The sequence below is a fragment of the Mobula hypostoma genome, chromosome 20 (genome assembly GCF_963921235.1).
Source record: "Mobula hypostoma chromosome 20, sMobHyp1.1, whole genome shotgun sequence".
NCBI classification, from domain to species: Eukaryota; Metazoa; Chordata; class Chondrichthyes; order Myliobatiformes; family Myliobatidae; genus Mobula; species Mobula hypostoma.
In genome coordinates, this window is record NC_086116.1 from 57,082,822 (window position 1) to 57,099,180 (window position 16,359).

At 45.1% G+C, this 16,359-nt stretch overlaps 1 protein-coding gene across 4 annotated transcripts in view; it reads left to right on the forward strand.

Moving 5' to 3' along the window:
• Positions 1–1,761: 1,761 nt before the first annotated feature.
• The window catches only part of LOC134359549 (proline-rich transmembrane protein 4-like), a 62,815-nt gene continuing 48,217 nt past the window's right edge, over positions 1,762–16,359 (forward strand). The window contains exons 1-3 of one of the 4 annotated variants that reach the window (XR_010021139.1): positions 9,520–9,765; positions 14,889–14,949; positions 16,033–16,052. Coding sequence is in view for 3 of the 4 variants with exons in the window: in XM_063072968.1 (XP_062929038.1) it covers positions 14,937–16,083 (1,147 nt within the window). In the remaining variant the exon portion in view is untranslated. Of the gene's footprint in view, positions 1,811–9,519; positions 9,766–14,800; positions 16,084–16,359 lie in introns of those variants that run through there. The other 3 variants (XM_063072968.1, XM_063072969.1, XM_063072970.1) reach the window with 3 other exon arrangements.

Here is a 16,359-nt window from a genome sequence, read left to right on the forward strand (position 1 = left end):
TGTCTGTGAGGAAGTTGAAGATCCAGCTGCAGATCTGAGTGCTAAGGCCCAGGTTCTGGAGCTTAGGAACCAGTTTATTCGGAATGATGGTATTAAAGGCAGAGCTGTGGTCAATGAAAAGGAGCTTTATGTATGTGTCTTTATTCTCCAGGTGTTCTAAGGAGGAATGTAGGGCCAGAGAAACGGCATCTGCAGTTGACCTGTTGCTCCGGTAGGCAAACTGCAAAGCATCGAGGTTGACCGGTAGGCTGTGGCTGATGTGTGCCATAACCAATCGCTCGAAGCACTTCATAGCAATTGATGTCAGAGCCACAGGTCGATAGTCATTCAGGCATGCCACCTTGCTCTTCTTCGGCACTGGGATTATCATTGCCATCTTAAAACATGAGGGGATCTTAGACTGAAGCAAGGAGCAGTTGAAGATGTCAGCAAACACTCCAACTAGCTTGCTTGCACAGGCCCGGAGAACCCGTCCTGGGACACCATCTGGGCCCGTCACCTTCCTTGGGTTTATATTCATGAAGGCCCTTCTAACGTCCTCCTCGGTGACGATGAATCTCGATGCCACCAGGTCCGGTTCATCCGGAGGGAGCGGGACTCTCCTCTTCTGTTCGAATCTTGCGTAGAATACGTTAAGTTCGCCAGGAAGAGAAGCGCCACAGTTATTGATATTCCCAGCCTTTTCTTTGCGCCCAGTAATCTCACTTAGACCCTGCCATAGTCTACTGGCATCCCTTTGGTTAGCCTGGGCTTCCAACTTGGCTCGATATTGTCTCTTGGCGCCCTTAATGGCTTTCCGGAGTTCACGCCTGGATTCCATGTAGCGACTGGTATCCCCGGACCTAAAAGCCGCAGCTCTAGCCTTTAAAAGGGACTTGACCTCATAATTCATCCAAGGTTTCATTTTAGGTAATACCCGGATCGTCTTGCAAGACACAAAGTCCTCCGTGCATTTCCAAATAAAGTCCATGACAGCCGAGGCATACTCATTGAGGTTAACTGTCGAGTCCTTGAATACTAACCAGTCCACCGATTCAAAGCAGTCACGGAGGACCTCATCCGTTTCCTCCGTCCAACGTGACACTACTTTTGACACCGTGACCTCCCGCTTCAGTTTCTGTTTGTAAGCCAGGAGGAGGAGCACAGCCTGATGGCCCGATTTTCTGAAATGAGGTCATGGAACAGAATGGTAAGCATCCTTGACTGCTGTGTAGCAGTGGTCAAGTATATTTGGGCCTCTAGTGGGGCAGCAGACATGTTGGTATAACTTTGGCAGCGCCTTTCTGAGGTTGGCCTGGTTAAAGTCCCCGGCTGTAATGAGCAAAGCCTCCGGATACCTGGTCTCAAGTTCACTGATGTTGGCATACAATATGTTCAGAGCACATTCCACGTCCGCCTGGGGGGAATGTAGACCGCTGTCAGTATGACCGAGGTGAATTCCCATGGCAGATAGTAGGGATGACACTTCATCAGCAGGTGTTCCAGGTCCGGGCTGCAGGAGCTTGTCAGTGCCACTGTGTCTGAGCACCACGCAGTGTTGATCAGTAGGCAGACACCACCTCCCCTCGTCTTGCCCGAAGACACTGTGCAGTCCATCCGATGGATCGAAAATCCCTCCGGTCGGATGGCACAGTGAAACGGAATACACAGCAGTTCTGCATCTCCCTGCAGTAGCTGAGTCTCCCTTTAAGATCATCCACCTTGTTCTCTATAGCTTGCACATTAGCTGGTAGGATGGTGGGCATAGGGACCCTGAAGCCCCTCAACTTCAATCCGACCAGCAGCTCAGCTCTTTTCCCACACTTCCTCGGTAAGTAGTGCATCTTTCCAGGTCTCCATCGATGCAGTGTGTTGTTGTCAGCTCTTTGAGGTTGGTGGACGCGTCCCGCGGGAATCGATCGGCGGGTCGAGTCCTCTTGCGCTCCGGGTCGGGCCGAGTGATGGGGGAGGCTCCGCTGCCACTTCCAGCTGCCGGGGGCCTGGGCTGTCGATTGGGTCGGGCCCCAAAGCCGACACTTAATCCCGGATGGCCAGGCTCCTGGCTGAAACAAGTCCTTAAGCCGAGTCACAGTTGCGGAGGTCTCCGCTCCAGTCGAGCCTCGGGCTCGATTTCCAAGGTCGGCGGTGGAGGCCTCACTTCCAGTAACTGTGGATGGCCACTAACGGAGCTTTACAGTGGTCGCTCCGGGGAAGCGTCTGGGGCACCATGAGGTCTCTGCTGTCACTTCTGTGTGGTCGTCTGCTCCGGAGAGATGCTGGTCGGAATGGGCCGTGTCTCCAAGCGCTCCGGCACGGTAGCAGTCCCCGGGTCTCCGGGAACGTGGTGCGCCTCGTTGGTCGGGTCCAGGTGCGGTCCGGAGTTTAAGAAGCAGTTCTGGCGCGGTGGTCTCCAGCTCGGTCAGTAGCTTCACCAGAGTGTTGTTGATCTTTCTCTTGCTAAGTTGGAGGTTTAGAAGGGTTTCTCGGGTATAGGATAGTGGAGAGGGCAGTTTGCTCGGGAGAGCTCGTGCAAAGTCTCCAGTTATTGGTGCCTTCTTTAACAGTCTTAAAATATATTGGTGGTCTTCATGGTTGCTGGATCGAAATCTCGGAACTCTTTCCCATCGCACCGAGGGTACTCTTATATCATTTTGGGAGCACCTTCAACACAAGCACTACAGTTGATAAAGGCTGCTCACCATTAACATCTCAAGGGCAATTAGCAATGAACCATAAATGCTACTGCTGTATAGATCATAAAAAATGAGCATATTTAATAAAAAATACCCTGGAAACCACATCCATTTACATCAGAACAGCACTTTCTGAGGATGTTCCCTGTGATAATTCCAGACCTTTCTCCAGTGACTGCCATTGCATGGACTCATTTAGACAAGAGTGATCAGAAAGCCCATATAAAGACAGGCAGGTCTGCAGAACGAGCCGTCCTACAGACTTGCAGAACCAGGTGTGCTACAGACTTGCAGCACTTGCGAGCATCCGTCAGACTGCACAAGGGCGGTAGAGAAAGGAAACAAACAAATCAAGTGAGTACAAGAGTAACAACAAGCGGATTTATAGCCTCCTGACAATGGTACTTATTTACATTTATAAAACTGTCTTTTGTTTTTCTTCTCAATGGACCATTCTCAAGGCACAAGGAACTTGCTTCCAGGGTTACACCAATTTGATTCACCCCTCATGCAGCCTCATTGATATGTACAGCATGGTTGAAAGTTAATACTGTCTCCAGTTTTGCCTCTGAATGTCCATTCACTGTTTTATAGGAACTTCCTTCTTTCTTCACTTTCTTCTATTATGTTTCTCAAACTTCTTCTACCTTTCACCAAGATCTTGTTGCTTTGCACCATAACTCCACTGACTTGCCTTGGTTCTATAATTTTTAATATTTGTGCTGAACCAAAAATGTGAGTGGGTGAGTGAGAGCGAGATCTGGGTGTGTGTGCCGGAATAGGCTTGAAACAAAGACTCTTCTACAGAACAATTGGTGCTCTTGATGCGGCCTCCTCCATGTTGATGAAATAAGTATAGACTAAGCAACCATTTTGTTGAGTGCCTCGCCATACCTGCAATGGCCAACCCGAGTTTCTGGATGCATGCCAATATATTTCTTCTTCTCACTCTCATATTGATCTGTCCATCCTATTGCCATGGAGAAGCCAAACACGAATTGGAAGAACATCTCATACTCTACCTGTGTAGCTTACAACCTAATGGCTTAACTACTGAAAGTTTTGCCAATTTCATAAGACCACAAGACATAGGAGTTGAATTAGGCCATTTGGCCCATTGAGTCGGCACCTCCATTTCATCATGGCTGATCCAATTTTCTTCTTAGCCCCAATCTCCTGCCTTCTTCCCATATCCCTTCATGCCTTGACCAATCAAGAAGCTATTAACTTCTCCCTTAAGTGTACATGTAGACTTGGCTTCCACAGCTGCCTGTGCCAAAGAATTCCACAGGTTCACCATCCTCTGGCTAAAGAAATTCCTCCTCATCTCTGTACTAAAAGGACACCCCTGTATTCTGAGGCTGTGTCCTCTGGTCTTAGACTCTCTCCCCATAGGAAACATCCTCTCTACATCCACTCTATCAAAGTCTTTCACCATTTGATAGGTCTCAATAAGGTCTCCTCTCATTCTTCTGAATTCTAGCGAATACAGGCCCAAAGCTATCAAACAGCTTCATATGACAAACCATTCAATCTTGGAATAATTTTTGTGAACCACTTTTGAACCCTCTCCAGATTCAGCACATCCTTTCTAAGGTAAAGGGCTCAAAACTGCTCACAGTACTCCAACTGAGACCTTACCAGTGCTTTACGAAGTCTCAACATTACATCCTTGCTTTATATATCCAGTCCTCTGGAAATGAATGCTACCATTGCTTTTTCCATCCTCACCATAGACTCGATCTGTAAATAAACCTTTAGGGAATCCTGCATAAGGACTCCCGAGTTCTTTTGCACCTCAGTATTTTGTATTTTCTCTCCTGTTAGAAAATAATCAACCCTCTCAGTTCTTCTGCCAAAGTCATGATCATACACTTCCCAACACTGTATTCCATCTGCCATTTCTTTGCCCATTCTCCTAATCTGTTTAAGTACTCTGTAGTCTCTCTACTTCCTCAAATCTACCTACCCCTCCACCTATCTTCATAGTATCTGCAAACTTTTCAACAAAGCCATCAATTCCATCATCCAAATCATTGACATATAATGTAAAAAGAATCGGTCCCAACATACTCACCTGTGGAACACCACTAGTCACCAGCAGCCAACCAGAAAAGGTTTCCTTTATTCCCACTCTTTGCTTCCTGCCAATCAGCCATGGATTTCCATGCTAGAATCTTTCCATGGGCTTGTAGCTTGTTAAGCAGCCTCATGTGTGGCACCTTGTCAAAGGCCTTCTGAAAATCCAAGTACACACCATCAACCGATTCTCCTTTGTCTATCCTGCTTGTATTTTTTCTTCAAAGAATACCAACAGATTTGCCAGGCAAGATTTTTCCTTGAGGAAACCATGCTGATTATAGCCTATTTTATCATGTGCCTCCAAGTACCCTGAGACCTCATTCATAATAATTGACTCCAACATCTTCCCAACCACTGAGGTCAGACTAACTGGCCAATGGTTTTCTTTCTTCTGCCTCTCTCCCTTCTTGAAGAATGAAGTGACATTTGCAATTTTCCACTCTTCTGGAACCATTCCAGAATCTAGTGATTCTTGAAAGATTATTACTAATGACTCCATAATCTCTTCACCATCTCGTTCTGAATCCTGAGGTGTACACCATCTGGGCTGGGCTACCTCCAGACTTTTCAGTTTCCCAAAAACCTTCTCTCTAGTAATAGTAACTTCACACACTTCATGCTCCCGGAACTTCCACCATACTGCTAGTGTCTCCCACAGTGAAGACTGATGCAAAATACTTATTTGGTTCATCCACCATTACTACCTCTCCAGCATTGTGTTCCAGCAGTCCAATATCCACTCTCGCCTCTGTTTTATGCTTTATGTATCTGCAGAAATGTTTGGCATTCTCTTTAATATTACTGGCTAGCTAACTTTTGTATTCTATCTTTACCTTCTTAATGACTTTTTAGTTGTCTTCTGTTGGTTTTTAAAAGTTTCCCAATTCTAAAACTTCCCACTAATTTTAGCTCTATGATATACCCTCTCTTTGGCTTTTACATTGGCTTTGAATTCTCTTGTTCCTCCTCTTTCCTTTAGAATCCTTCCTCTTTGGGATGTATATATCCTGAGCCTTCTGAATACCTTCCAGAAATTCCAGCCATTGCTGCTCTGCCAGTGTTCTTTTCCAATAAATTCTGGCCAACTCCTCTCTCAAGTCTCTGTAATTCCCTTTACTCTACTGTAATACTGATACATCTGACTTTTAAGTTCTCCTTCACAAATTTCAGGGTGAATTCGATCATATTATAATCACTTTCTCCTAAGGGTTCTTTTACCTTAAGCTCACTAATTAATTCTGGTTCATTGCACAACACCCGACCCAGAATAGTTAACTTGGGGTAGCCCCCCCCCATACACACACACCTGTCCTCCAAGTTTGTTCCTCTTTTCTCTCTTTGTTGATCCTTTCCTTCCCCTCCTTTACTTGGGTCCCATCTCTCCTTCATAGTTACTCGTTTGGCTCTGCTATCAACTACCAGTCTTTGCCTCATCCTTCAATACAGCTATAAACTGGCAATCTTCCCTGTTTTCTCACAGTCCTGATGGAGGGTTTCAGCCTAAAACATCCACTTACACCTTCTGCCTCCCCACCTCTGATTTCTTCCAGCATCTGTCTTTTGTGCAAGTGAAAAGAAGACGAATCTTTAGGAGCCTTGTCACCTTCTCCGAGGATCGTCTCCGTGTCTTTGTGAGGGGCTTGTGAGTGCTGGAGATTGGAAGAACGATGCCGCCTGGAGCTGAGCTCCTGGTCGGGGTAACCATGGCGGTAAGGTCAAGGGAAGGTTCCAACCAAAAATTCAACCTGCAGCTGGCGGAAGGTGATGACACATCATGACAGCAGAGAAGGCAGAGGAAGGCTGCAGCAGTGAGGGGCCCTCAGTCATCTTGCACTCCATGTCAGTGGACCCCGATCCCTGACCCTGATCTGTCAAGGACTGTAGGGTGGCTGTCCGTGCCTCAGCCTCCCCAGGTTAAACAAAGTCAGGTACAGGTTTTTCCAAGGAAGTAACCCCTCAGGGGACCATCACACTGGACTCGAGTGATCTCAGTACTGCAGGAAAGCAGCCTCCTTGAGTGAGGCAGTCAGCCAGTTTCTCACAAACAGCAGGAGGGATGAGTAGATACTCAGTGAATGATGCAGTTGGGACCATCGCATCAGCTGAAAATTCATTATGGCTCTGGGTTAGTATGTAACTGATTAGATTATGAACTGACCCAGGGCCACAGCCTAATTAGCTGTGTATTAACCCAAGACCACTAAGATAGCATGTCGGACTCCGAGAGAGCGGATAGGTGATGGGGACATTATCTTTGGATTCAGCATCTTTGGAGGAGAGGGTAAATAATGATGGGAAACTGGTCACAGAAATTTCCCTCTTGTTAGAATAACATCGCCCATCCAGTCTAGAAATGCAGCAAAATAACATAACTTACTTTGCACACTCACACCCGCATCGCTTATATATATACTGGTAGCATTTTCAAAGATTGGCAGCAAAGTTTAGACATCGTCAGGGATTCTTGCAACCGGGGGTTCTCAACCTTTTAATGCCATGGACCCCTGCCATTAACCAAGGGGTTCGTGGACCCCGGACTGGGAACCCCTGCTTAGGAATGTAACCCTGCCGCAGCAATTACGGCATCTTTGACCCAAGTAATACCCCTCTCTCTCGCCGGGACAAGCAGTTATTGATTCAAGGCTTATCTCAAGGCAAGCACTTGGGGGATTTTCCGGGTTCGGGAAAAGTGTTGTGGATAACTAAAAGAAAACTAACGACTTCTTCTCAGAACGTGTGATTCTATGGGATTATTACGGAAAAGGAGAACAATGAGACAGGACGATATAGAAACCTCTGGGCACTGGAAAATGGCTAGGTGCGCTTATACAGCCAGTCCAGTCCGGGGATAACCGTTGGTGTCACAATGTGCATTGAACCGCGGCAAACACGGGGAAGCCTCAAACCCTGTCCCCTGATAAAAATGCGTGGAATTATATCTGCTCACCATTGTAAGATCGGTCATTCGTCTCACGGGTCATCCATCCATCCTAGCAGCACACACCGAATGCCGGAGGAATTCAGCAGGCCAGGTAGCGTCTATAGAAAAGGGTACTGTCGACGTTTCGGGCCGAGACCCTTCCACAGAGGCTGCCTGGCCAGCTGAGTTCCTCCAGCATTTAGTCCTGACGAAGGGTCTCGGCCTGAAACGTCGACTGCGCCTCTTCCTATAGATGCTGCTTGGCCTGCTGCGTTCACCAGCAACTTTGATGTATGTTCCTCCAGCATTTTGTTGTGTTGCTCGGATTTCCAGCAGCTGCAGATCTTCTCTTGTTTACGATCCATCCTAAACTGGTTGGGAACCTGCAGAAGAGCAGTGGGCTCCGTTGTAGGATTTCCTGATGCTCTCACTGAACTTTCCAAACGATAAATGAACTCACCCCACTCACTCCCTCTCGGCTCCTCCGATGTCTTGCCGGTTATTAGCCAGTGATCAGGAATTTTAACTTTGAGTATCAAACGAACGGCAGCGGTTCCGCCAGAAGTTCGTATTTTTTTTGGTTTTGCTCCAGATTCCTGCATCTGCAGTCGCTTGCGTCCCCACCAGATATTCGACGTAGAACTATAACGGCGGGTAGGAACACTAGAAATAGTCCACGTCTAACCATCTGAGAGAGCTGGGCCATGCTCTGGGCCGGACACACGACACTGAGCGACTGTAAATGTGTTCCTTATACAACCTCAGGGTTCATTTCAAATCGAATTCACTGACTGCAATGTCGGAATGTGATGACAGACATAACATTTTTGAATGGAGTTTGAAACCAGGGGACCATCTCCCCTGGGTGAATGCAAAGGATACTTTGAAATCAGCAATCGAATTTCCCTCCAAGTGCTGGCCAATATTTATGTTTTGGACAAAATCACTAGTTAATTATTATTATCACAACGAAGCCCGCTGCATCTCCGCTATTCCTGCATGTTTTTCACAATTTAGGGCGAATAACCAGTGAGACGCTTGACTGATGCTTCAATGGCGAGGACGGGAGAGGAGCAGGACAGACTTGTGCGCCTGCAGCTTACAGATCGGTCACCCCATGGCCCAAAATACAGAACAGAAACTCAGCAGGTTTAGCATCATTTGTGGAGGGAGAAAAACCGAGTTAACCCTTCAGGTCATCGTAGATTCAATGGTACTTACTCGCCATAAATCTGTTTGGAGTCGTGCTATCTTCAATGGACGCAATTGTTTATAATGCAACTTTAACAAGTTGTAATAGAAAAATGCAACTTGGAAAGTAAAATTATAACCGATCGGTTATCTGGAATTTGTTGGTGGGATCTTGCTTTGCAGAAAAATGGAAAGCGGAACCCATTGTATATAAATGGTACAGTCGACGTTTCGGGCCGATTTCACTTAGTCCTGACGAAGGCTCTCGGCCCGAAACGTCGACTGTACCTCTTCCCAGAGATGCTGCCTGGCCTGCTGCGTTCACCAGCAACTTTTATGTGTGTTGCTTGAAATTCCCGCATCCGCAGGTTTCCTCGTGTTTGCGTATATAAGTGGTTATGCATGTAAGATGTTTGGCTGAAGTGAAAAGACGCCGCATAAAAAATAGTCTACTTTTTTCTTTCCAGTTACGAGCTTCGCTCAGATCGAGTTCGAATGTGTGAAAAAATAATGACCTGACGGACTCTACAGTGCTCCGAATTTGTGACCAGCTCACAGCGGCCAAGCTCCAGATCTGACAGCGCCAAGCGTTTCTCCCCGCACAGTCGCTGTGCACAACAGAACTCTCCCCACACTTCTCGCACGAACTCTCCCTCCTGTCTGACACCAAACGCACTCCCTTGTCCTGGCCAGTGAAAACACAAAGGGCTGCAGTCACTCATCCACCCTTTTCCTTCTCGCTGCCTCTTTCCCAGGGTTCTGCACCGGTTTTGACAGCTGGCTGATATTGCAGAATAGTCTGTTCGCCTATTGTGTTCTGGCGAGAGGAAAGCGCGTTGAGGAGACAGCATTATCGCATCGCAGGAGGCATCGGGGTGGGCGCAAGGCTCCTGGAATAAGGTAGTTGAACTACTTTAGCATTACATGCCTGTGCAGATGCGTGAGAGCAAGTGAGTTGGGGGTGGGGAGGATGGAGGTCTTTGATTTCGGTTGCTATCAGAGAGTGACCCACATTGGCGCAGGTTGAACACGGACCGTGGAAATGCACAACGGAAGCCCGTGCCTTTCTGCAGATGTTCGCACCAGGTTTAGGATCTATTGAAAAAATGTCTCCCGGGCACGGGAGCACAAAACAGGGATGGATGCTCTTCCTCGCAGCGGTGGCCAAGCTTGTTCGATGGCCTCGGGTCTCTGCGGATGACCGGTGCATTCGGAGCCGTGCCCGCGGATCTGCTGCGCATTTTTGTTGAACTTTTGGTAAATTAACGAGCAAATAGACTTGGAGCGTTCCGTGGAGATGATCTTCCTTACAAAGGACTTTATTGTTCTTGCCGGCTGGTTAATATTTCGTTAACCAGTTCCGTCCGGTTGACAGCTCCTCAATCTATCAATTGGTGACACATTTTACAGCTGGCAACACTGGTTAACTCGTCCACAAATTCTTGTTGGTTGTCAGTCTACACAACATTACAACGTTATCCTGCAGTCATTAATTCATTAAACTATGTAAAGTATGTTGTAGCTTTAGTCGGTTAAGACATTAAACTACTAGTTATATTGGATGTTTATTATAACGGTATTCGGTTGGTAATAGTAGTAAATTCATTATACAATTCCAGTTAATTTGGTCTGTTTGTGGCACATTAAATGATGCTGGTTAATTTTGAAGTTTTGGCGAGTGGTATTAGCACGTTGTACAACACCAGCTATGTTAGATTTAGTAGACTAACTCATTAAACAAAGCTGTATTGTTTCGATTTTTTTTCCTGATAAAAAGTAATTAACTCGTGATTTTTAAACTCTAGTTGATTTGCTTTTGGCAATTTTGAAACAGATTTGTGGAATGACATTGATTTTCAAACCCTCATGAAGGGCAGGTTCCTCATACTGAGACCCCTGAGATGAAATGTCTGCCTGTTCACTTGAACATAGTAAAACCAAAGATTCCATTTGGAGAGGAGCTGTCAGTTCCACTACAGGGCATTCTGCTAGGCTGGTGCCAGTCACAACGGAGAGAGTCTGATTTCCTGTCTGTGCTCATACTGCACCTCCTGCTAATGTGCAGCCCACTCTCTCGGGCCAGGCGTGGGTCAGCATTCTGCTTTTCACTGTCTGAAGGCTGATTGTGGGAGAGAGGGTCTGTGTCCAAAGGCACAGGGTCTACATGTCATCCAAGTTCTCCCACTATCCTCTGTTGTAAAGTCTATTGCCAGACTGCTTGTGGTACTGTTTGACTGGGAGAGTGAAAGAAGAAAAGGAGACATAAGACCTCATTATCTCCTTTGGGCACTTCTTTCATTAACAAATGCCATATCTCTGTACAGAACAGTGATGTAGGCATTGAGTTGCAGCAAAGGTTGGGCTGAGCCAGACGGTGGTGAGTGACGGTTTGTTACATACTGTATATGTGAGGTCACAAAGGCCTTTGAGTTTGACTCTATTAAAGATACAATAGAAAAGCATTTTTCTGATGGAAGTGAACTTCTCCATCTCTGACCCTGTCCTGGTAAATTTAAATTCCATTTACAGTATAATACAGGACTCTCTGACGGTGGTGTCTGAAAAGAGGATGCTGTCCAAGTTGCATGCCATCTTGGTCAATGTCTCCCATCCACTACATAATGTACTGGGTAGGCACAGGAGTACATTCAGCCAGAGACTCATTCCACTGAGATGCAACACAGAGCGTCATAGGAAGTCATTCCTGCCTGTGGCCATCAAACTTTACAACTCCTCCCTTGGAGGGTCAGACAGCCTGAGCCAATAGGCTCGTCCTGGACTTATTTCATAATTTACTGGCATAATTTACATATTACTATTTAACTATGGTTTTATTACTATTTATTATTTATGATGCAACTGTAACGAAAGCCAGTTTCCCCCGGGATCAATAAAGTATGACTATGACTAATATGAGGAATATAGAATATTTTTGCTTTAAACATGCATCTTACAAATTTACAAAAACATATTTAGCATTATTGTTGACTTCGATATGAGTAGTTGATGGGTTCAGCAATTTCATATTTCTCATGATGTAGGAGGCCATTCAGCCCATCAACTTCCTGGTAATGCTCAGAACAAATCTTTTAGAGCTTTTTTTTGAAGGGTTAACCAAAAGTGTAAATGAGGGTAGGGTAGTGGATGTTGTCTATCTGATCTTCAGCAAGGCCTTCAACAAGGTCCCGCATAGTCGACTGTTCTGGAAGGTTAGGTCCCTTGGCATCCAGGGAGAGCCAGTTAGGTAAATTGCAAACTGTGCAAAATCAAATAAAAGAATACCAAGTAACAAACAAATATAAACATTGAGAACATGATTCGTAACGTCAGTCCACAGGTTGTGGAATCAGTTCGGTGTGGAAATGAATGAGGCTATCCATGCTGGTTCGGGAGCCTGATGGTTGAACTGCGTGGTGTGGGACCTAAGGCTCATGTACTTCCTTCCTGATGGCAGCAGCCTGAATGGTGTGGGTCTTTGTTGATCGATGCTGCCTTCTTGTGGCAGCGCTCCTTGTAGATGTGCTCAATGGTGGGGAGGGCTTTACCTGTGATGAACTGGGCTGTTTCACCTTTTGTAGGCTCTTCCATTCTTGGGCAGGCATTGCTGCTTCCATAGCAGGTCATATGCATCCATGAATTTCAAAGGTTCCAAAGTTCATTTTATTATCAGAGTACAGTATGTATGCAGAATACAACTCTAAGGTTCGTCTTCTCCAGATAGACATAAAAATACAGAAAAATGATGGAAGTCTTTGAGGCCTTCCTCCCTCATAAAAAAGGAAAAGAAACAAAACTTGCAAGCAGGCTGGAGCATGTGAACAGCCCCTACCTCCCAGAAGCCAATGACCAGCTCTTTTGTTGACATTGAGAGAAAGGTTGTCCTCAAGACACCATGTCATTAAGCTCTCCATTACCTTCCTGTACTCTAACTCATTGCCTCATTCCCATTGCCACACAACAAATGCTGCTGATATTAGACCTGATCTGATTCTGAACACGTCTGTGAACATCGCTGTCAGGGACGTTTGCATATGCAGCATATTGGTGCTGTTAATATGTATCAATCTAAATTCAAAGCTCCATTGCTTGTTCCTGCATCCTGAGAGCCTTGTTTTAATGTTGTTCATCAGACCAGTGCACGAGACATCTGCCTTAGACACTGCATGCTGTTTCTCTTTGGCAGAAGCTGCCAAAGAGAAACATAGAATCTGTGAGCTCAGAATGTCTTGTAACGTGTACAGACAGGATGGAAATGTCACTGCCAATCCAGCAATACCCTGCAGAGAATAGCCATATTGTTAGACCCAAGCATCGATCCCTGTACCATGACAGGCAGCCATAACGCTATGCTTTCCTTAGTGAAGCATATGTTATTTGTGTGAACAGAAATATTCTACATTCTTAAAATAAAAGTAATTAGAATTTCCCAAGGCAGTTTTTAGAAGGGAGGGAGAACCTTGCTGCACCCCTACCACTCCCCAACAACGTTTATTTATTCACCCACTTTAATATAGTAAATCATCGTAATGCACATCATTGGAGTTTTATCCAGTGCACCAATGACACCAAGCAACATTAAGAGATATTAAGGATAAGCAATGAAAAGCTCTGCCAATGATATTAAAAATAAGTTAACGCAGAAGAGATGCACATGAAAAAGGGGACCTGCAGTTCTTACACGCAAGCAACTGAAGGTGTGACCTCAGAGATGAAAGTGATGAAGATATGCAAGAAAACCAAACCAGAGCATTAGGGACACCTCAACCACCCCCTACCCATCCCCCATCATACCCCCAAACATTCAGCAGCTTCCCACTGGAGAACAGGTCAGAAAAACATGTTTATAAGAACAAGTACAATACCCAACCAACATATATTTAAAAAGTCATGCACCATTGCAAATCTGAAATTAAATCTCCTATTCTTGTTGATATTTCTCAGTACTCTATCCTAATTCTAATGTCAGCAATTCTTGTGCCTGTTAATGCCTGTACAAAGTTAATAACCATCTGTGCAAGCGTTCAGAAGCTCTCTCTCTCTCTCTCTCTCTCTGTTTTTGTTATTATGGGTGAAATTGCTCACTCAGGCCAATAGTTGGCTTTTACCCACAGCACAGCAGAGGCTGGCAGATCTGGAGGGGTATTTATGTATAACATGATCCCCAGCCTCCAATCACTATCCCCACACTCCTGCCATTAATCACATGTCCTACTTTCCTCACAAAGACTCTGCATTAACTGCTTGCCTGATTCTCAAACAGTTGCCAAAAGGCCATTTGCCATCTCTATTAATTTTATTACTAATAAATGATGGTGCATTTTTCAGTGCTGCTTTGGTTTTTCTCCAGGGGGTTGCTCACAGCATTGCGCTGGGGATTAATCCAGCTTTTCTGGAGATTCTTTGACAATTCTGGGTTTGTTTTCTGAAATCCAATATGAAATGTGCATGCAATAGTCTGTGGACTTAAAAAAATGACACTAGTTGTTAAACATATGAATATTCTAAAATAACTGAAGAAAGACATGTTTGTGAACAAGCCACGGCAGGTGAAAAATGCTTAGATATGAAGGTAGATTCTGAAGTACATCTGCAATTTGATTCCTTGTCCCATTTTCCTGACTTTTCCTACCGAGTAATTTCATGATGTTTGCGTTTCACTGCCTCGCCCAGACTTTCATGTTTGAGCTGAGGCTGAGGCAGTAGACTCTTATAGGTTATCCTGCTTCAGAAGTTACCAAAATAAAAGCTAATATTTTCACCTGACAGCCGCTTGACAGGACGGTGTACCGAAGTATCTCGGTACCTAGGTTGGTTTACTTTCCTTCTCATGATGGGACATACATTATCAGCCAAGCTGAGATGGAGGGAGACTTGCAAGCTGCGTTTTTGTTGAGGCTGGACACTGAACAAAACCTTCTACTCACTAGATCCAAAATAATACCATTAATTCTTTGCATATGAGCTGGTGCTGAAAAGACTGTAAGCTTGTTACATTCCTTGATAAATATCTCTCTGTTTTTCAGGATTTCTGACCACCATTCCAAAATTCACAGTGCCTGGAGGATATCAAGATGCTGAGCAATGGTATTATTTTTGTGCATGTTATTTCTTCTTTTGTAATGGAATCGAAAGTTACGGCTGCTGGAGTTATGGAAAATGAAGTACCTCAGGCCTCCAGTCTCTCATTTCAATCAGATGTAACTGGTCTCATCCATGTAGCCACCACAAGTCATCAAGGATTTGGACAGAAGCTACCTTTGGCATCATGGCCATCGCCCCCAAGGACAGGAAGTAATGTGAATCCTTTGCCGCACACTCAGATGTCAACACCGCCTGCACAAGGACAGGCTAGTACGAGTCCACTTTTCATCCACTGGGTGCCTACAGTGCTATCTGTTGAAAAGGACATTGATAGACAGCCATTGTTAGTGCCACACATCAGATTAAAGACTGATGATAGCTCTGAGAATAGTGAATCCGTCAACCAGGATGATATTGGCTCTCCCACAAATGCCAGTCAACAGCAAGCTGCCACATTTTCAAATGGAAACCAAGTCAATGTCGCAGTTATCAGGAGAAGTCCTGAGGGAGCCACTCCTACTGGTTTTCCAGAAGTAATGAACAAATCTAGTAATCCCACTGACATTTCCATTCCAAACTTGTCCACTGTTAGATCGCATCGAGCAGGGCTCTCAGTTACATCCTTGATGTATCCTGCAAGGTTGGGAACTACTCAAGAGAGATCAATGATGCCAATCTATACCTTTCCTAGCATTCAGAAAAGACCAGCCACAGTAAGACCGATCATTACCACTCAAAATACTGAGGCGCCAAGAAAGATCAAGCCACAAATTCAAACGGCCTCTGACCACTCTGTGCTTTTTACGGTGTCTGAACTGCCACCTGGGATAGTGAGCCCATCCCTAAAAAGAGTTACCCATCAGACTGCCACATCAGCCAATGACAATTTCAACAATGGGTTGTCAACATTAAAAACAACACCCTTGGGCATTACCCAATTCAACGAAGACATGGTGTTAAACAATACTGCAGCTCCTAGTAATACATTGGGAAGGAGTGAACCAACCAGCAAATCACATCTTACCAGCTCTCCTGACAAAGGAACATTGGATTATTTACTCACAACATTGCTTTCTTTCACTCCAGCCTACCAAACTCAGCAAATGAAGGTTGATGAGCTGTCAGGAATTGCGACACGTAAGTAACTATGTTTTAATAAAAATCACCACTTCCAAGTTGCAGAAAATCCCATCTGACCATTAATGTGGCACTTGTCGAAAAGCCACATGAATTGCTGTCCCAGTAATGAACTGGTTTCACTGCAAGACCATCCAGAATATTCTAAAGATGGATAATATAAAGATAAATAGGTAGAAAATGAAGTATTATTCCTATTTTGACCTTTAACACAGGAAAAAATGAGAAAAAGAAAAAAAATTGTCTCAGAGAAAAAAAAACTCTGGTCTGTCAAAT